We start from the raw sequence: 21,212 nt of genomic DNA, 5'->3' as shown, positions 1-21,212 counted from the left end.
TTTTAAAATCTACTTGTTGCAAGTAAGCATGTTATATAAAATAGTTTCACCAATTTCTAGGTCATGTACGGTGGGCGTGCAATTGACAGCTTTGATCGTCGCATTCTGACCATATATATGGATGAGTATTTAGGGGATTTCATATTTGACACATTTCAGCCATTCCATTTTTATAAAAATGAAGAGGTTGATTATAAAATCCCAGCAGGGAACTCAAAGGATGAGTTTGTTGGTAAGAAATACATTTCCTTCTAGACAAGTTACTATTTAAAAATTCTACCTACAATCTGTTTTCCTTTCTGTATTTCTATTGTTATATAAGGGCTGTCTCAAACTTCAGCCATCCACTGTGTGCACTGATTGAAATGCTTTTGTTCCCTTGGTTAATAAGGCCAGACGTGTGTAAATCTGCGAGCGTCTAGTGGTCAGCTCATCACACTTCTCTTTATAAAATCTTTAGTTTACAATTTTAATACATTCTTTACTTTTTAAACATTAAACACCCTTGACACAAATAGATCTGGTAGCTGTATCTTAATACACTGCATTTCGATAAGCCTCATGTATTTTTGTGTTATAGAGGAGCTAGAGTCTCTACCACTTGCTAATACCCCAGAGGTGTTTGGTCTTCATCCCAATGCCGAAATCGGATACTATACACAAGCTGCTCGAGATATGTGGTCTCATCTTCTTGAGCTGCAACCTCAAACAGGTATGATTCTGTCACCTAGAATACAGTTCTTGCAAACAAGAAGTAAATCATGAATGCCTAAGACCTTGGTCTTGTAACTTCTTGCACATGGGCAGTCTGTGGTGTTTACATTGCCATTGACTTCAGCATGGCTCCATATGGGCACAGAAGGGTGCCCATGTGCAAGATGTTGCAGGAGAGGAACAAGAATCCGCTAGTATTAAAAATCTATAGGAAATGTTTGAATTTAGACTAATAGAAAACATAAAAGTTATTTAGCGCTCGCTAAACTGTTCTAATTACAGGGGAATCTGGCAGTGGAATTGGTCGAGATGAATATATTGGACAGGTTGCAAAGGACATAGAAAACAAGATGCCTCAGATATTTGATCTTGACCAGATAAGAAAGACTTTTGGAATAGAAATTTCACCAACAACAGTCGTGCTATTGCAGGAATTGGAACGGTTTAACAAACTGATCATTCGTATGTCCAGATCCCTGGCTGAACTACAAAGAGTAAGACTATTCAGTTTCAAAGGGAATCCTCCTCATTTCAATCTGTTGGGCTTTGAAATTCTTAAGTTCTGTCTCTGCAAATTCTCTCCCCAGGCCTTGGCTGGGGAAGTTGGAATGAGCAGTGAACTGGATGAAGTGGCTCGGGCTCTCTTTAATGGACAGATCCCGAGCATCTGGAGAAAGCTGGCAGCTGACACGCTAAAAACACTTGGAAATTGGATGATTTACTTTAGGAATAGGTATAACCAGTACACGTCCTGGGTGAGTAAGAGAACAGAGAAACCCTCTGCTGTATCTGCATTATTTACTGCCCAAATTAGAGTCCGTCTGTAGGATTCAACACCTAACGCTGTCACCAAAAGCTGTTTGAAACGAACCCATTTCGTTACAGTAGGGACACCGGCATTACTGAACCCTTGCAGTGGGCTGATCAAATAGGGCTCCTTGGCCAGTCTTTAGAGATGCTTCATACCTGCAGCTTCCACTTAAACTGAGTGACAGTTGCAGGGCTTTAGCACTGAACCCCTTGGTTTTGAACGAGGAGCAGGCAGGTCCCTCATGAGACGGAGCAGTTCGGAATTGAAAGAGGTCTCTCTTGTGATTGATTCCAGGTTAATGAGGGTGAACCAAATGTTATGTGGCTCTCAGGACTACAGATTCCCGAGTCTTATCTCACAGCTCTTGTTCAAGCCACCTGTAGGAAAAATGGCTGGCCACTGGATCGCTCCACCCTGTACACACAAGTGACCCAGTATGGTACTGCAGAGGAAGTCACCGAGCGCCCTGGGCAAGGTAGCACTTTCCAGTGCAGAGTTTGAGAAAGCGGTTGTTAATTAGGCTGCAAACACAATGGTCATTTTACAAAGGTAATGAGTGTTAGTTTGTTTTAACTTACGCCTTTGCAGCCAAGAACTCGGAGTTGTTTGTCACGCAGGACCGTTCATGGAAGGAACTGATGCCAAGGTATTCAGCGGGAATGGGAGTTAGGCTCTGTCCATATTTAAAATGCTACATCTACGCTGCTGTAGTGCTTCATTGTGGACACTACAGCAAAGGGAGAGGTTCTCCTGGCACTGGAGTAAATCTGCCTCCGAGAGGTGGTAGCTAGGGAATGGAAGAATTTTTCTGTCAACCTATCACTGTCTGCCTGGGGACTTAGGTCAGCTTAACTACAGTACTGAGGGGCATGGATTTTTCACACCCCTGAGCAATGTCACTGGGTTGTTCCAATTTTCCTGAGTCTTTCAGGTGAGTGCCTTACCTACCAGGCTCATATGCTTTGGCCCATTTTGCCTCTTTCATTATTTATATGTAGTGGAACTGCTTCGACAGGAGCAATTGAGGGATTCCCACACTGGACTAGCTCACTGGTTAGGGCACTCATCTGAGAGGTGGCAGATCTCTGGTCAAATCCCTTCTCCCGGGGTGGGGCGGGGGCAGCTGTTAACTTGACTTGAAGTCAGGGAGTCTCTGATATCCCAGCTGAGTATCCTAATCACTGGGCTACAACTTATGAGGCAGATCCTCCTCCCCCCCCATGGTGTGTGGCATTAGGTAGCCTCTGAGCTTGCCTAGCTCAGGCCCTGCAGGCAAGATCAGTGGATTTTCTGGCTCACATGGGGGCTTAGGCATGTGGACACCTAGAGGGACACAGCAATGCATGGGCCCAGGGGTGGAAACAGGCACTTTTACAGGAAAATCTTGGGCACTGAGTGAGTTTAGGCAAGCAGCTGAGCAAGGGTTTAGTGAATCTGGGATTCTAGAACCTAAGTGCCATTGCAAATGTAGCTCTTAAGATTGAGCTCCTTTAAAAATGTTTACCCTAGATAGTGTAATTAAAGGTATTTTTAATTTTAAAAACTGCATGAAATTGGCTTGTGCCTGATTCATAATAAGTAAACACACGAGTCATTTACAGTATTTCAATGCGCTGAGGTTGCTGTAAACCCATACTAACAAGGTCTGGCTAGTCCAGAGAGAATGAGCCTTACAAAAAAAGAATCCTTTTTAAATGGATTCATTTACAAGATGTTGCTTTTCTACTTGGTGCAGGATGCTTTGTTTCCGGTCTATATCTGGAAGGAGCAGACTGGGACATTGAGAATTGCTGTCTTGCCCGAAGCAAGCCCAAAGTCTTGACGGTAGATTTACCTATTCTAAAGATAATTCCTATCGAATCACACCGGCTCAAACTACAGGTATGAATATCTTCCCTCAAGGACAGACTGACGGGCTCTTTCCTATTACCACAGGCAGAGCACATACCGATGTGATCGTTTTAACAACAAAATTGGTTTAGAGATGACTGTGTCTGAAATAGACAAGGCATAATTTTTTGCCTTCCTTAATTAGATTTCTCTGCCGTTAGTTGCTATCACTTGGTGACACATTTAGTTTTGGCCAATTAGGATTATTGAATGAAATGAAAATTGGGGAAGCTGATACATCCCTGTCCCCCTATCTGCCCCAACCCGGGATTTAAATTAAGGCTGTCTTAATAGTATTCTAATAGTGAATGCAAGGTTCTTATAGCACCTTTACTAAAGGCGTAAGGGTTCAATCCTGCAAACCCTAATCCTTGTTAAGGATCCTTATTCATGTGATTAGTTCCACGGCAGTCAGATGCATGAGCAGGTTTGCAGCGTCATGAGCCCCCTGTTGTACTTCAAACAATACCTGCCTTTCTCTTGCCTTTAGAACACATTCCGGACACCTGTGTACACAACCTCCATGAGAAGAAATGCCATGGGCATTGGCTTAGTTTTTGAAGCTGATCTTTCAACCACAAAGCATATTTCCCATTGGGTGCTGCAAGGGGTCTGTCTCACTTTGAACTCTGACTGACACCTTAAACTGTTGATTTCCCACACCCAAAGTGTATTGGTGGATATCTGAGAACAACTTATGAAGTCAAATTAAGCCAAGAAGCACGGGATCAAGTTTTTTTTTGCCCTGCATTTTCAAGAGAATTCTACTGATTTTAAACTGGCCCGGAGACATTTTCAAAATAAGTATTTGCAGCAATTTTTCCTAAAACATTAAGATTTAGTAAATACAAAGCACTATGCAGTTAACTTATATTTAATTCTGTCTGCATATTTAAAGAAGGATTTTAGCTATTTATTTCAATTTAATCTTTTCTGTACTTTTGAAAAAATAAAGGTTTTAGCCTTTTAGGTTGGAGAGTTCTTAAAACAAAATAATCTGATCAGAGAGCAAAGAGAGGGGTTGTTCAGTCATGCCACAGACATGTTTTGATTTAATTTTCATATAATTGTAGCTTCACTCTTACACTTTTCTGTAAACTTTAGACACAGGCACAGATGGGAAGTTGGATTACTTTCCAGAGCACTAGCTGATCTATAATGTCCTTAGTCTAAAGGATAAGTACCTACTTCCAACCTCTAAGAAGTTGTTTCTTTTATTAGCTTAAACAAGTATTGTATTTCAAATTGGTGAAGGCACATCATGGACCTACCAGCATTTTGGAATCATCATATGCACAATTCTATTTGTTGTGCTTTATCGGACAGCAGACTCCTACCACAGCAAGAGTGAGTGTTGAGGCTAACTCCCAGAAATTTAGGAGTTAAAGGAATATGCTTACACAAAATCTGCATTTGCATTTTTGTGTTGTGTGTATTTAGGGTAGAGGAAAGGAAGGAGGAGGGAAATGGGCAAGCAGCTGGTATGTTACTGGGAGAGATGAAGTATTGTTGAGAGCATAGGAATCACATAGACCACACTGTTCCTCCCATCCTTTGAGTGCCAGCATGACAATGTCCTGAGGAAAGCCAAGTTCTCTAGCACTGACTTCCTGTGGTCTCTTGGGTAAGTCATTTCAAAACATGGGTTAAAATGAGTATGAGATTTATCCACTGCTGTAAAGTACCTTGACATCTATGGCTGAAGTGTGCTATAGAACTGGAAACTAGTGCCATCTTCCAAACATCCGGAATGAGGAGTTTAAGGATAAACTACTTAAATAATTCTGTTTGCTACTAGAGATGACTAACCCAAAACAGTTTTTAAAATAGTGGGTTAAATGAAAACATTCCCCTTTTTTGTCTCGCAGGTTAGTAACTCATTTCTCCTTTGAACTGTAGATCCCCATCCTCTAAAAAAACCTAAAAGAATATTTGTACTTTGCTAATAATTGACATTTTTAGTAATGGAATTCTCCAAACCACTTAAAATATTGAGAATGGGTTGAAAGGCTCCCAAGGTTAACATTGCCAGATAACTCTGGAAATACCATCTGGGTTTTGCATCCTTCCGTGAGCGTGCCTCAAAAAAGAATGAGCCTGGTGTCTCCATAAAGTTGTTTCAAACTTAAAACAAAAACAAATAAATCATTGGTTAGGTCTGATGGTTTTTATGTTGTTGTACAATATACAGACTAAGTATAAAAACAAACATTTCAATAGTGCACTTTTTGTGCAGTGTATTATTTTTACACCTTAGTAAGGCGTTTTAAGAGCCTTGTACAAAAGGCACCATAGTGCAAAGTATTAATTAGTGTAAGATTAATATTAATCATTCAATTTCTAAACACCAAAACAGGAGCCTGCTTTCCATTAGGACAGTATTCGTACTCTTTCCATGAAGACTTACACAATAGTTTTTCAATTGGTGTTCTCTTTCCTACACTCCCACCAGAGTCAGTTATATATTATGACCATTTGAAACTGTTAAAAAGAATGAAGAAAAGGACACAAATCAAAATACAGGATTAATAAAATAAAGTTTGTTGGGAATTTTGTAAAAGTGGAAAGAATGTAACAAAAATATGAACACAGTTTGATCAGGACCACTGAAAAAAAGTTCTCTCGTAGGTTATCTTAACACATGTGCACATCTGCATTATTTTCAATGCTGCCATAAGAAAGGCTTTGTCATGAAAGTTAGAGTCTGTGTATGAAACGCTACATACACACCATCAAGACTTCAAAGGAACATTGACATTTTAAACATTAACAGCCAATACATATTGCTGGAGGTTTATAATTAGTATCTTTTTTCATTAATGTTGATTAATAATGCAGACTGTAGCCTGTGCTTTTGTCCACTTATGCAGTTATAGTAAATGGAGTAGTACTTAGAAGCAAGCAGTCAGGTACACCTAGATTTGGCCACAGCATTTAGTAATTATATACTTTGCAATATGAACAGAGAGTCTCATTTGTGTTTCATTGAAGTAGGATAATTATTAATGACAGATCTGGAAAAAATTTGGCATGCATGGGGCATTAAAAGAAACTTTACTGCAGGTGAGATTTATCCTATTTGATCACAGTGCATAAACAGCCACAGAATAATAGAGCATCACATCAATCATTTCACTTAAACAGTTCTGTCTGTCCCTGAATGCTTTCGGACCACTTTACTTCCATTGACCTGATCCACTGCTAATGTTTCAACCTCAGGCTGAGGCTGGGATGTTGTTACATGGTGAATTCGATGTGCCACACCAATATGTGCCTTGTGCTGCTTCTCTTTTGCTGGACTATGTGATTCGCCTGATGTGCGTTCTGAAGCAATGGGTGGAATAACTAAAGGCCTTTCTTTGATCAGGTGGATCTCTGCAGTTTCCCTGGCCAGTAAAAATGGAGTGGGATCAGGCATAGCATCAACAGGCTCTCGCAACAGCAGCTTTCGGCTATCCGATCCTAATCTATAGGCCTCTTCAAACTCCGGGTTTAGTGGTGTTGACAGACTCTTTTTCATTCTGCGTCGTGGAGTCTCAGGTAGCTTATCTTTGGGAGGGGCTGGCTTGTAGTTGGACAATACTGGACTTCCAGATGGGGTGGCGTCCGAAGTCCCACTTGAACTCATAAGCTTTTTCTTGGTAGCATGCAGCTGTGAAGTTAGATATGCAATAGTGCTTGCTCGCTGCTCTAGTTCACTTGACAGCATATTTAGCTTATGGCTTTTCATTTTTAACTCTTCTAAATACTTCTTTTCTCTTTCTTTAATGGTGTTTTCCAGCACCATTATCATTGCAGTTTTTTGTTCCAGTTCCTTTAATAATTCATTATTTTCAGCCTCTTTGACTTTCAGCTGAGCTTCAAGTGCTTCACATTTTCTTTTGAGTTCATCACTTCTTGAATTACCATTTTCTAGAACAGGAAAAGTAAATTGTTTCAAGCTAATTATAGCCGCTAAGTAAAAAAACGAGCAATGCAACTCCTTTCTTTAAAATTAATTCTCAGAATGTAAGAACATCCCAAAGGCTAACTTCTGGAAGTACACTGACCACTTCTTAGTTTAAAAGCTAACACGATAGCTCTTAGTTAAATAAAAAATTAGATACAAAACAATGCCACATTCAGCAGCTTCGGATGGGGAGGGAACCCAGTTGATGATACCAAGTTTAAGTAAAAATGAAGATAGCTCAGTTGCTCTAGGAAAGTAGCCAGAAATTATAGTAAATTTTGGTTGCTGAATGCTCCCAAATTTAAGTCATTTTGCAAATCCTGCTAGACCCCCAAGAGTAACAAGAACTCATTGACATGGCTAGGAGAATGCCTGGCTGTACCACATTAGAAAGTCTATAAATGTAATGGTGAGCTAATGGTTAGAAGAATGCTCTTCAAGTCAGAACTCTTGGGCACTATTCCACTGCCATGGCACGACACCTCGGGCAAATCACTTAATCTTTTCATACTTCATCTTATCCTTCTGTAAAATATGTACAATCAAATACTTAACACAGAGCCGTGTTGTGAGGCCTAACTGTCTGTACCCTTTCCCTAGTCTAGGGGTTATCCCCAGCAAGCATTATGCTCTTAAGTATCAGCAGCTGAAGCCCAGCACAGCTGAAATGCCTGGCAGTTTTCTCCAGATCTGTGATGCAGCGACAGTATTCGCACAGTTTCAAGAATGTGATTTATGGGCAGAGTGAGAGTATTTATAGTTTCTGTCTTCCTGTACTGAGTAGAAGGAAATGCTGGTCTGGTGGTTAAAACAAAGAAATGGGAGTCAGCAGTTCTGGGTTCTATTCCTGGTCCTTCCATAGGCTTCTGTGTGACCCTGGGATAGGAACTCTTCAAAAGCATTCAGAAATTAAGCCTAGCAAGCAAGAAAGCATTTTGGGATCCTTGGTTGGAAGGCACTGAACATTCTAAGTGTTATTACATACTTGTGATGTGTTTAAAATAAATAATAATAATAAATGGATGCCCACCTCTCACTCACACGCACTCACAAACACACCAAAAGATGGAAGACATTAACCAGAACATGAAAAGCATCACCTGCACGGCATTTCTTACCTGCCAGGTCCGAACTTTTCAGAGTCAGCTCATAGGTCAAATCTAAAAAAGAAACAGGTTTGATTTTTTGGACATTACGTATGATTAAAATAGAGCATATCTGTAAAGAGGTTAGAACTGTGTTTTGCATTCATAGATGTTTCTAGTAGCAAAAGTCTGCTTCAACAGATTTAAGTCAGTGCCTTAAAGAAAGCTATAGAAAATGCTCCCCAAACTACCCCTGTATCCTGCAGCTGCACATGTTAAGTTTTGGGTTTAATTTGATTGAATTAAGTGTTCTGACATGTTTATTGTGTAAATACTTAAAATGATTTTCATGACTAAAATTGAAGAGTAAAATCTGTTCTGTCCGTTTTTTCACTTATTAGCATTGTTTGCCATTGATTAGTTTAATAGGCTATTTTGCTTGAGCCCAGTGCACACCTGTACATGAATACTGTGAAATATTCTCTCAAAAGTTGTTGACTAGACAAAGCTTTGGAGAATATACCATAGGGGAAAATCCTGCATTGGCTGGGAATACCCACTAGCTGGGACCTAAGAGGGTTTCTACATTCATTTGGTGCTGGTACAGTAATTCACATTAGATGCAGCCAGTAGAAATATAAGAGTGATCTTTGCTACTACATCAAAATCAGTTATCAACACATTAGACCCGAGTGCAAATTATTTTTGCTAGACCATACATACATATTTTGCACTACAAACATTTTTATAAGCCCTTAAAACATGTAGAACCTCAGCTGCAAACACCTCGGGAATGGAGGTTGTTCGTAACTCTGAACAAAACATTAGGGTTGTTCTTTCAAAAATTTATAACTGAACACTGACTTACTACAGCTTTGAAACTTTACTATGCAGAAGAAAAATGCTCCTTTGCTTTTATTCTTTTCGTAGTTTATTTTTAACACAGTACTGTACTGCTTTTTTGGGAGGGAAGGAGTGTCTCTGCTGCTGCCTGATTGTGTACTTCCAGTTTCAATTGAGGAGTGTGGTTGACGGGTCAGTTCATAACTCTGACGTTCTACTGTACATTATTATTTGCTATAATAAATTATAGCAGAACCTTTCTACTCTGAACTAAGGGATCCACTGCAGATTACCATATTAGCAAGAAAGCCAATGTACATGAAATAAATATGAGAGAACACTTCACAAAACAGGCTTTTCAGTTATTTTAACAATTGTACTTTATTTATTACAATAGTTTGTGTACTCAGAAATGTACGTTGTTTGAGCTAAGTACAAAACAGGAGATGATGATTTATGGAGATTTCAATACTGAGAAATGAACCTGCAGGTTTTTATGCAATTACTAAAATATAATATAATACCAAGCTTCTTCTGGAAGTGCAACTGGTCAAATAATATTTGAATACTATTGTGAAATAGTATTTCAAATGGCTTCAGGAAGGAGAGGACTTGGGAGTGAAGCCTTTCGCAAAGCTGAGCCTGCTGAGTGATCATAGCAACACTGCTGGAAGTATTTATGTAATTACCTGTGCAATGTTGTTGCAGTCGTCGAATCTCAGCATGCAAGCCTTTGAGTGTGTTGGCATGTTCCCGCTGGAGAAACAACAGATTCTTCTGGGCACTGTGCAACTGGTTCTCCAGGTTTGAAGCTGCCATCCTGACATCGAGGAACCTGTTATTAAAGAGAGTCAGAGTTATAGCACACAGTTACCTTGCAGATATAAAAAGTCCAGCTCTAGCCTTGGGTGAATCAGAGCAACTCCAATAATGTCAGTAGAGTTACACTCATATAGAACCAGTACAAAAGCAGAATCAGGCCCACAAAGGGTAAGAGGCATTTCACATTACCTGTTTAAAGCATTTAATTACACCTATTATTGGAACTGGTCATTAACATTCATAGAAAGTCTGAGTGCATTCTAGGCAGCAGCCTCCATGCTGAGAGCCAGGGGCGGGGGACACAGGGTGTTCATTTGTTTGTAGTTAACACATTAAAGCATTAGCTCCAGACAGGCTTTTAGGCACTAATCCCTTAACAAGATAAAAGTGGAGTTCCAAGAAAACAGAATAGTAGATGTCTGTTTTACTGTGGACTTTGATTCACCTCTTGAAGCACAGGAAATTAGGCACACGCAGTAACTCCCCCTATATAGGGCAAGGAAACAAAGCACTGAAGTGTATTGTACCCAAGTATGGTGAAACCTTACGTGAACGTCCAAGAGACCAGCAAATCATTTGCCTTTAACTAAAGGTTGAGCCAAATGTGCTGGAAACATCCGGGGCTGGGATACTTTGAAACTGTTGTTAAGATTACCTAATGGAAGTTGACTTTTGCTCAAATGGATACAATGGAACCTGCACTAAGAGAAGGTTGCTCGAGGAGAACTATACGTTGTGTTGCGCTATTCTGTCTCTGATAGCATTTTCTACTGCACTGTAATACAGATCCTTGCAACTTCTTGCAGGATTCTCAGTACTGGAGAACAGCCTCACGACATCTCCATACAAGACAGAATGTCCAAGATTCTGTGATGACATACTATAGAACAAGACAATGGACCAATGGGATGTGTCATTTAAAGAGAATATGGCTCTGTTTCTGGTACTCATAAAATATTGGTACAAACAGAAACATTAAGGCATTGGATTCTACAGACTGTAAGGCAGTAGTTATCTAGGTCTTAGATCTGCCCTGTGGCACTCAAGAGATGGAGATGGCTAACGGACTAGATGACCACAGTGGTGTCTTCTGGCTTTATAATCTATGAATAGGACAACATTGCGTGAGAGAGCTACACAACACTAAAGACACCGTTCCACTGCACTACCATAATAACTGCAGCTCATGGGATGACAATAATGATTCTAAGTGTGACCACAGGGACTCTACTGAGCATGGTGTAATCAAGGACAAAAGCAAGATGGGACCCTGTGGCAAGGGCAGTAATATTCTCCTTTTGGAGGAAGGCATTAAAGCAGTGGTCAGGGTCTGATTCTTGAGATTATTTTAAAAGGGCATTTTGGAGTGTTCTAGTCCCAGGGTGATCTGCACAGAGTAGTTGCCAGAAATCCAGAAGTGATAGTATGCAATTGATACAGTTGCCATACCTCCATTTTATGTGAGGTATTATGTAACCTGAGCCCCTGTGTTTCTAACTGAACCTTCATCACTTTAAAATCTCTTGGCGAGACTGCAGGGAAGGGGGAACATTTTTGCACATGTGGAAGTTGTGTCCAGGAATTAGATGATTTTGGGAGGAAATTATGACAGAACACCAGCTTCCCTGATTACTTAATGCTCCACTAAAGAATCCAGTACAGAAAGCTGTAATATCAGTAATGCCAGTCTCCAAGCCAACCAAGAAGAAGGGGTATCCAGTGCTGCTGTACTTATTGATGCATTCTGATTTGGTAGTAATCTCTATATTTAGGTTGCCTAACTTTTTTTTTTTTTGAGAAGCTCTACCACCTCCATTGTTTGCACAGGTCTTTGAAATTCTGCAGGAAGAAAGCCCTCAGGCTAGGGAAGTGCCATTTGTTGGTCCCATGAAGTTGTTGAGGTTTGATAAAGTTATGAACGTTTGAAAATCACCATTTCCCTTCTCTTCCTTGCATGCCTCAGGAAAGTTTTGGCACCACATCAAAATAATAATTGACAACAAACATTCTAACGAGCTGGGTGCATGCTGACAAAGCGACATCATCAGCACACGCTATACCGGAAACACGTGGAGCTGTTGCAGCAGCTGGTGTGTGAGAGCATAAACCAGGCTCCCTCCATACTGGCATATGCTTATGGGGCCCATCCCCCTTCTGAGGGCACCGCAAGGGGCAGGAGCTCCCTCAAACTCCAAGAAAGGGTGAAGACAGATGTGTGCCAAGCTACTCCTGAACATTCCCTGGCTCCAGTAGCCCATACCCCTGCTGGGACAACAGCCTTCTCCTACTGCCAGCTATTGTAGTTAGCCCTGTAGCTCAGTGGCAGAAGTCTGTCCTGCAGGTTCAGGGTACAAACACTGATGACACACGATGAGGAGTGTCACAGTTTTTCATAACAATTTGTTTAAACTTTAAAAGAAGGACAAAAGTATGTACAAGAGACTGTTAAGAGAAAAAAAGAAAGGAGTAACTTGCAGCACCTTAGAGACTAACCAATTTATTTGAGCATAAGCTTTCGTGAGCTACAGCTCACTTCATCGGATGCATCTTATGATGCAGCTTATACGCAAATAAATTGGTTAGTCTCCAACGTGCCACAAGTACTCCTTTTCTTTTTGCAAATACAGACTAACACGGCTGCTACTCTGAAACCTGTCATGTTAAGAGAATTAACATTCAGGTGGCAAAGTCAAGTACTCAAGCATTAGGAAGTGCCAGATTTATGGTTGCCCATGCAATCTTGTTTCCTCCCTCTTGTGCCATATGCATTACGATACATTATTTAATTACATGACTTCCCCCTTCCCCCCAGGATCCCTGACGCATTCAGGGCATAGGATGGACAAACAAGGGGGAAGAATTAAGATCACACTGGCAATCTTAAATGCTTGAACTTAAAACATAAAATATGTTTTTAGGTATGTAATTACATTTTGTAAAACATCTTTATTTGGGAACATTAACAGCAAATTAAGTTAATGAAATTGAAAAATGTTTCTAAAAATACACACACTACTCTCTGACTTCAACCCCTCACCCCAAAGTGAGAACCAGAGGTTTCTGTGGCCTCTTGAATCTAGCTGATAGTTAAAAAACAGGGTCTTGCTGATCTTACTTGGTAGCCAGAGCTGAAATATACAGTTCTGATGAGTCAGCTAGAGGCTGCTATTCCCATGGAAACAAGAGTTGGCTTGTCAAAAATGGGGTAAAGGGGCTTTTTGGGAATCAGTTTCCATGGAAGTGTAGCATGGAGCTTTCAGCTGATTTGCAGAAAAAGGCTCACGGATTAGAATGATTGTTTTACAAAAAGAATTCTAAATGAACACTGCTCGTTCAGTCTTTGCTGGGGTGGGTGGTAACCTTGCCAGCATTGTGCTGACAACGTACAAAGCTAGTTAGTAGGCAATTAAATCACCATAATCATAATACATAAAGCAATGGAAAGTTATAGTCCAACAGAGCTCTAAGCAAAAGACTACTGGGTTGGACAAGTAACAAAAAAGCTTTGGGTGGATGGTCTGCTATAACCTGGATTTCAGTAAAACAGGATTGGTTCAGAACAGTCATAACTGCTTTGCAAGTGAGGGAGGAGGCTTTGCTGAGAGCCACTCTGTTGCCACCATAACTGTATTTTGTCAGAGCCCACAAGGCCAGATGATAATTTTTAAATGGACTTTTCAGCTGTATTAATGACCTTGGGGCACCATTAATTTTAAGCATTGTCAATATTTCTGTTGCATTACCTTTTCAGAATGATGTAGCCTTCTCTGCAAAGCCAAGTTCAGCCATATAAAAGCTTTACAGCATCATCTGATTCTTAAGTGCTCATTGTATTCTCACTGACTGAATGCAACAGCAGAATGAAATCTGCATTAGGGACCATTCCCCAAACATGGTAGGATTTTCAGATATGGTTACAGTGCTTTACCCTCTTAAAAGAGCTGCACTGGCAGATGGGAGCTCAAATAGGATTTTTGTTAATATCAGCAATTGATTTCTTTGGTTAACTTCAGTGTATAAAAATAAACTTTTTTTGTGAAAGAGATGTCTATAAATAATATCTGGAAACCTTTCCTATCACGATCATTATCAACAGCAGCTTTGTGCCTGTAGGTTAAAGTGAGGTGAAAAGTTTTAAGAAAAAATTAAAAGCCTTAAAGACACAAAGAAGTAACAGAAAAGATGTTCAGAATATATAAACCTTCCAAATAAATATTATTTTGTTGAATATATGTCAGAAAACAAGACAACCTGTATAATAATCTACTATTATACAGTAGTATTACTCCACACCAGGGGTTATTTTTTTCACATAAGACCTAAGGGAGCTAAGGATCACATTGGGATTAACTAGTCTTTGAAGGAAAAAATAAAACAGATTAGTTTTATGAGGCTGGCAGGAAAATGTGACATCAGAAATTGACAATATGGACCTAGGACTCTCTCCCTTGCAGAAGTTAATCAGGGAAATCTATGGAATTTAATTCACAAGTGTTTCTGCGGTAGCAGCCCCTCTCAGGTAAGCAGTTTTCTCCTTCCTCTGGATGATATAGGGAGCACAGCCCTCCAATCCTGAGAATGTCCTGTGGGGTCTTCCTGTGTTTTTACTTTGCACTACAGCAAATCCCAGGGGATGCCTTGTGGTCATGCCTGCACCTTACCTCTTCCTCTGAGAAAAACAGAAGGTGAAGGGCAATGATAAAAGATAATGCTACACAAAGCAGCATTCACTTCTGCTGAAGTTTCCTTGGGTATGTGGGCATCCCCCAATTCCACCGTTAGCCTGCCCAGCCATATTACCCTCTTCCAAGACAGGTGGAAACAACTCTATATAGTCTCTGTGGAAGAAGTTGTGCATTTTCTTGGAAATGGGGGAAAATATCACTCCATACAAATAAGAGGGAACTTTATATCTTTGGAAGACAGTCATTGTATTGACATATAATAGCTGCCTGCCTTTTTGAATTCTATGCTTTTGCAGTGCAGAAATGTCACTGAATCCTAATCTCGATGACTTTTCCTAGAGCAAGGGGTAGATCGGGAGAAGAACTGGAAAAACTCAAGACAACTGACAGTTGAACAGCTTCTCAGATGCTAGCTGATCAATCATCATCATTCAGCTGGCTCTAATTCTGCAATATGTTTTTTTGCTAGACATCTATTAGCTAATGCACTATCCATCTGGTAGTATAGGAAGAGAGGAAGGGCTGAACACATTATTATTTACTCATCTGGGAAAAGAATAAAAAAATCTTCACTTGAGCTATCTAGTAGAAGCCAGTTAAATAAAAAGTATAAATTATTATTTTCCTGGGTTGATAACAAATTGTTTTGTACTGCTAGGCACACAGTAACTGAACAAGATGCAAACTTAACTTGAAATGGATTGTTATGGATGATAATTCCAAAGATTCTGAAACTGATGTTCCAAAGCACAAATCATATGAGCATAAGAAAGGATCAATCTGAATAAACCTGGCTGTGTAACAAGCTGGACCTCTATTACTGATTCACTTAGTCTGTGGTTGGGCTACATTTTCTAGGGCAAGATGATCAGAAACTAGGAATATATTAAACATTTCCCACGCACTTCCCCAAGAGTATCACAAGCATGGATTTAAGCGGCAAATAGAGGGAAGAGGTTTGAAAGATCTGGGCCCAACACCCCAGAAGAGTGCAGACCGAAGGAGGATTTAGAAAAGAATGGGAGATACCTTAACCTTTCCTGGTGTGTCTAGTACTTACAAAGCACACTATGTCCAGAAACAATCAAAGTTTCTTTTTGGTGCCTTTGAAGCAGCTCATTCTCTATGTTGCGTACACAGCTTGCTCTTTACACTTTAGCTCTTTGTCCTCGCTCAATAGGGTTTTGTTCTTTGCTTTGCCGGGGAATGCTTGTGATCTGGGAATTATTTCATGCACTAAAGGTATTAATGAACAGGATAATGCTGCCATTAATGCTTTTAATGAGGAGTTCCCCCATGGTCAACAGAAATGAACTAAACTACTGTCCCGTACTGAGAGCACTGTCGCTACTACATGAAGACAGCTCTTTGACTGTTATTTTGCTTTGTGTCAGGCATGAGCCAAAGAACTACAAATGGTATTGAAACAAAAAGACTACGTTTACCTTAATGAGATTAGGTACTACATGTCTAGACAGTTTGGACAAGCTTCTGAGAGTTCAATTCCTCGCATTTTACAATGGTGTAACTGAGGGCAGAACTGGACGCACTCAACCACAGCCTTTGGAGACTGATGCAAAAGCCACTAAAAAGGACGGTGCATGGCCCTCCCTTATGTGCTCAGAAAGGTTATTTTGCTCCCTTGGGAGGATGCTTCATGGTCTGGGGAATGCAGGTAGGCAGCTGAGCACACATGTACAAACAGAACTGTATTTTGTTTTTCTGGATGCATCAATTGTACTTTTGAAAATAATTTAAGTTTTTGCACAAACACTTTGATAGAACTTTAATGCTTCACCTCTCCTACAGGACGAGAAAGAGGATATTGCTTTGTTTTCACAGGAACTCAGTGCTATTCAATGGGATGCACTCAGCATGGTTGGCGGAATTTTAAAATTTGTAACCCCCTTTTGTATGTATGTATGTATGAGATGTATGGATGAAGAGAGCACTAGATTGGTGCACAATTAGAAACAATGGCAGCGTCCTGAAAATACACACGTCACCAATGGGAACTCATTATAACAGGTTTCAGAGGAACAGCCGTGTTAGTCTGTATTCGCAAAAAGAAAAGGAGTACTTGTGGCACCTTAGAGACTAACCAATTTATTTGAGCATGAGCTTTCGTGAGCTACAGCTCACTTCATCAGATGCATACCGTGGAAACTGCAGCAGACTTTATATACACACAGAGAATGGGAGGAGGTATTGTTTCATATTCTCTGTGTGTATATAAAGTCTGCTGCAGTTTCCACGGTATGCATCTGATGAAGTGAGCTGTAGCTCACGAAAGCTCATGCTCAAATAAATTGGTTAGTCTCTAAGGTGCCACAAGTACTCCTTTTCTTTTTTCATTATAACACAGTCAGTCCTTGAACAAAGGCAGCTAACTTTGAACTTTATGATTTAGAATATTACTTTTTGTAATTAGTTCAGACAACTTACAGGGATACTGCCAACTTAAAAATTACACTTGTGTGAAATTTTTTTTTTTAATTACTGTTAGAAATAACATGCAGACTACAAGCGAAAAGCTAAAGGAAATAAAATCCTGTTCAGATGTCAGATGGCCTAAAGTAAGCAATCACCTTACATCTAGTAAGTTTCACTGTTTCCATGTACAATCAGTTTCCCTATTTGTGTCGGTCTTTCACATAGCAACAGGGGATTGTTTCTTAAAGTCACAAAAAAATGACAGGAGTGGACTTTGGAGCAAGCTCAGTATCTGAAACTATTTTTAACTTTTTTTTAAAACCTGACTCAATTTCAAGTTGATAGCATCCCTTTCCTAGAGTATGCAAAACTAAACAAGTGCAAAGTATTACTGCTACGTTAAGGGAAAAAACTTCATAGCAAGGCGATTGTTTTAAGGTGATCACATTCCATCATGTCTTCTAGGCTGCTAAAGATTCAAGTGACATCTGAATAGTTGCTAAATACTTCTACAATTAATGTAATAACCTCTACATCATTTTTTTATAAGTATGAGATTTACTGATAAAACAAGGGTAATCAAATCATAGAATTAATCCTATCACTTAGTATAAAAAAACAGAACACCCTACAAAAAACCAAAGCTGCAAAAAAACCCAGTCAGCATTGTAAAATAAACACTGAATCTAAAGTGTAGTTTGGAACAGTATTTCATCTAGTTGCTTTGCATTCATTATAAAGGCTCTACTCATGAATGCATGTATGGATTCACCTTAGAATTTATATGTATTTTATATGTGCGGTTCTGAATCAGTGTCCTTCCATGCAACTCGTCTGACAATTGTTTTCATAAACTCAGGTTAGTTGATGCATGACACAAGGGACCTGTCTACAAAGCGAGATCCAGACTCAAGAACTACTTGCATGGGAATCTGAGGTTTTTCCGAGCAGGTAGGATAGCAGTAACTTTTTATAAGCTGAACCCTGAAATCCTTACTTGGGCACAACTCCCATTGACTCCAATAGAAAATCCAAAGGAGAAAGCCCTATACCCGATGTTTTCTTCTGGCTTTGGGATGGTATTGAAGTAAGTTACCTTCTGCCTTCCCAGAAAAGAAAGAACGTGCCAATTGCTGTCAAGAGTGAGACTAGTACGAAGTAGGGGGAAAGAGAAGGTTTCTCACCAGACTGACGGCAGCTGAATCCATCTGGGCTATTTAAGGACCCAGGCCTTCAACTCTTATGCATATGAGTAGCATTATTGAAGTCAGCATGATGATTCGCATGAGTAAGGCCCAACAGTCAAAAGAAAACTAAAAGTTATAGATACCATAAAATGTTTAAAAAGAAAAAGGAGTACTTGTGGCACCTTAGAGACTAACAAACACACTGAATGCATCTGATGAAGTGAGCTGTAGCTCACAAAAGCTTATGCTCAAATAAATTGGTTAGTCTAAGGTGCCGCAAGTACTCCTTTTTCTTTTTGCGGATACAGACTAACACGGCTGCTACTCTGAAACCTGTCATAAAATATTTAGTTTTTCAACTATTTAAAGAAAAAAAAAGTCTTTCAACCTTTCCAAATATTTAAGAAGTGATACGAATTAAGAGAGGAAGGTATTTACAAGTCAAACTCCGCCGATTACAAACAACAGTGAGCATGACAGCTGTTTTACAGCTGCAATACTGCTAGTTATTTAGGGTATGTCTACACTTCAGCTGGGAGTGAACATCCATTCTGAGTAGACAGACTTATGCTAGTTCAGCTCAATCTAACATACTAAAAATAGCTACGTGGATGGTGTGGATCAAGTAGCAGTATGGATTCTCAAGCCCACCCAGCCCCCTGGATCTGAGCTCTGCACTGCTATTTTTAGAGTGCTAACCAAGTCTACCCAGGCTGGGGGGCTTTCTCCCAGCTACAGTGTAGATATACCCTTACAGTTTTCATACTGGCATTAGCACAATGAGCGTGTCGGCACGGTTGTGCAAGTTCCTTTATCTAGACAAACATACAATGTTCCACCCTCCCACCCAAACCCAGGAGATGTAGACAAAGGTGGTGGTCTCAATGGAGGCCAAAAGGAAAAGTATGTAAATAGAATAAGAAATTCAGGATCAAACCCCAACCTGCCCATAAAGATTTATGGACATACACAGAGTCTCAATTTCCTTTTTCCTAGAGACAGAGGAATAGATAAATTTAATCAAACAACGTTCCTTCAGGTGCACCAAATGCAACATGCAAGTAGATTTGTTTGTGTAAGAATCAGTCCAAGACTTCACTCACCTTCTAGCATGAAGTCTTAAATAAATGTTAAAATTCTTCTACCCACCCCAAGAAGTGAATGTTTTCCTGGCTCCTCTCAGTGTCAGCTGTGTGTGGATGATGCAGCGTTACCTGCCAAAATGAACTACATTATGCAAGATGAAATCTTGATACAAGTCAAAAGCCGAAATATTCAGCAGCTCTTAGAGGGCAAATCCCACTCTACTGTGGCATACCAGAAAAAAACGCTTTATGGTAGATCTGTCTCAGTCCTACAGAGTATTTTTCCTTTAAAAAATATATATATATGTATGTGTATATGTATGTATTCTTAAACCAAAAAGTAAAATAAATTAAACTGAAATAGTTGACAAAAGTAGGAATCTTGCTTCACAAATGATAGGCAGGGCTGAGAGAAGGGCCCCTTCTGATCTGAAGTGTTTGGATGTAGTTCAAAATATTTCTGAGGTAGTCAGAAGCCTTTTCTGGCTGTGTATCAGGCTCCTGTGGACAAACTGGAATGCCTTCATATAACACTCACATCATAAGATAAGAGCAGAGAGATGGTGGTTTAGAATCCAGGAGGGAGAACATATTAAGACAGTGCTGGAATGAAGCTAACTAGCCATTTTGATAAGGTTTTATTTTTGACTGAGGGAGATCAGTTAAACAAGAAAGTCATCTCTTTCCAGATGGTACCCATTCCATCCATCTCCAGACATAACAAGCACTTGAGCACCCTCCAGACATGCATTCAGATCTTATGCTGGAATACGCTATTTATCCAGGCAGACAACTAACTTCCTCTCAGCTGAGAACCAATTCCTTACTTCATCAAAACATACCACAAGCTGACAGAATATTTTCTTATGTGTTGTAGCAAATTCAGTTTCAAGAAGTCACCTAAAGAAAGCAGGGGCACAGAGTATCTTCTGAAGACCCTTTCCTGTCAGCTTCGGTTTCACAGATGACAAAAGTGTTCCTGTCAAACTGACTTTTTATATTACTGGAAAAACATGAAACTCAAAGGATAAAATAATAAAATATGACAGACATGCACAGGTTTCTCCTTTTGATTAAAAATTGCAATGTAGAAGCCTTCACTATATAACAGGACCACACAATCTCCTTCCTACAGTCTATGGTAAATATTTTCCTTTCCCTGGTTGCTACAGAAAATATAAGACGCTTATTATTAAGCCAACATCTCTCATGATTCAGATATACAAGTCTGCCTAAACTGCCATCTCTTTACCACCAATGATTTGTGTATCATTGCCCTCACATTTTTCAAAGCTTTATTTGATATTTCAAGCATAATTATAGTCTCTGGAGAGGAAAGAGAAATTTAACATGTCTTTCCCTCCCCTCAGAATGAGAATATAGTCCTATATTTGTTAAGAAATCACTTCTAACATTTTTCCTGGTTATTTTACAAGGTGATTTTCCCCTGCTGTTTTCCAGACAGACATATGTGGCCTCCCCAGCATAGTAGCAGGAAGATCAATTAAGAGGAGACAGTCTTGACAGCAACAATTTAAAGTTCCCAGATGTTCAGAAAATGAACAAGATAAGCCACCTTGTACTCTTTACAGATGCCTCAGTAACTTCCTGTAAATTTGACACAATCTACCTTAAAATAATAAGTATTGGCAAGAATGATTAAAATGAAGATCATGCAAGCTTGTATTAGGTCAGAGAAATAATGTGG

General features: G+C 39.7%; 2 protein-coding genes across 8 annotated transcripts in view; one reads left to right on the top strand and one right to left on the bottom strand.

The window, feature by feature from the left end:
* DNAH10 (dynein axonemal heavy chain 10) overlaps nt 1–6,185 on the top strand; it is a 110,407-nt gene extending 104,222 nt beyond the window's left edge. Inside the window, exons 73-79 of one of the 2 annotated variants that reach the window (XM_048821400.2) lie at nt 61–232; nt 581–712; nt 997–1,208; nt 1,302–1,469; nt 1,820–2,000; nt 3,261–3,406; nt 3,906–6,185. In XM_048821400.2, the coding sequence (XP_048677357.2) occupies nt 61–232; nt 581–712; nt 997–1,208; nt 1,302–1,469; nt 1,820–2,000; nt 3,261–3,406; nt 3,906–4,052 (1,158 nt within the window). In that variant the 3' untranslated portion in view covers nt 4,053–6,185. Of the gene's footprint in view, nt 1–60; nt 233–580; nt 713–996; nt 1,209–1,301; nt 1,470–1,819; nt 2,001–3,260; nt 3,407–3,905 lie in introns of those variants that run through there. The other variant, XM_075120029.1, reaches the window with a different exon arrangement.
* The window catches only part of CCDC92 (coiled-coil domain containing 92), an 85,818-nt gene continuing 70,173 nt past the window's right edge, over nt 5,568–21,212 (bottom strand). For all 6 annotated transcript variants that reach the window (XM_075120030.1, XM_048821395.2, XM_048821399.2 and 3 more), the window contains exons 2-4: nt 9,982–10,127; nt 8,483–8,524; nt 5,568–7,327 (exon numbers count right to left, since the gene is read on the bottom strand). In XM_075120030.1, the coding sequence (XP_074976131.1) occupies nt 6,552–7,327; nt 8,483–8,524; nt 9,982–10,127 (964 nt within the window). In that variant the 3' untranslated portion in view covers nt 5,568–6,551. The remainder of the gene's footprint in view (nt 7,328–8,482; nt 8,525–9,981; nt 10,128–21,212) is intronic.

Source organism: Caretta caretta, chromosome 15, assembly GCF_965140235.1.
Source record: "Caretta caretta isolate rCarCar2 chromosome 15, rCarCar1.hap1, whole genome shotgun sequence".
Classification (NCBI taxonomy): domain Eukaryota; kingdom Metazoa; phylum Chordata; order Testudines; family Cheloniidae; genus Caretta; species Caretta caretta.
The sequence above is the reverse complement of the archived record's forward strand: the minus strand, read 5'-3'. Positions and strand labels throughout refer to the sequence as shown.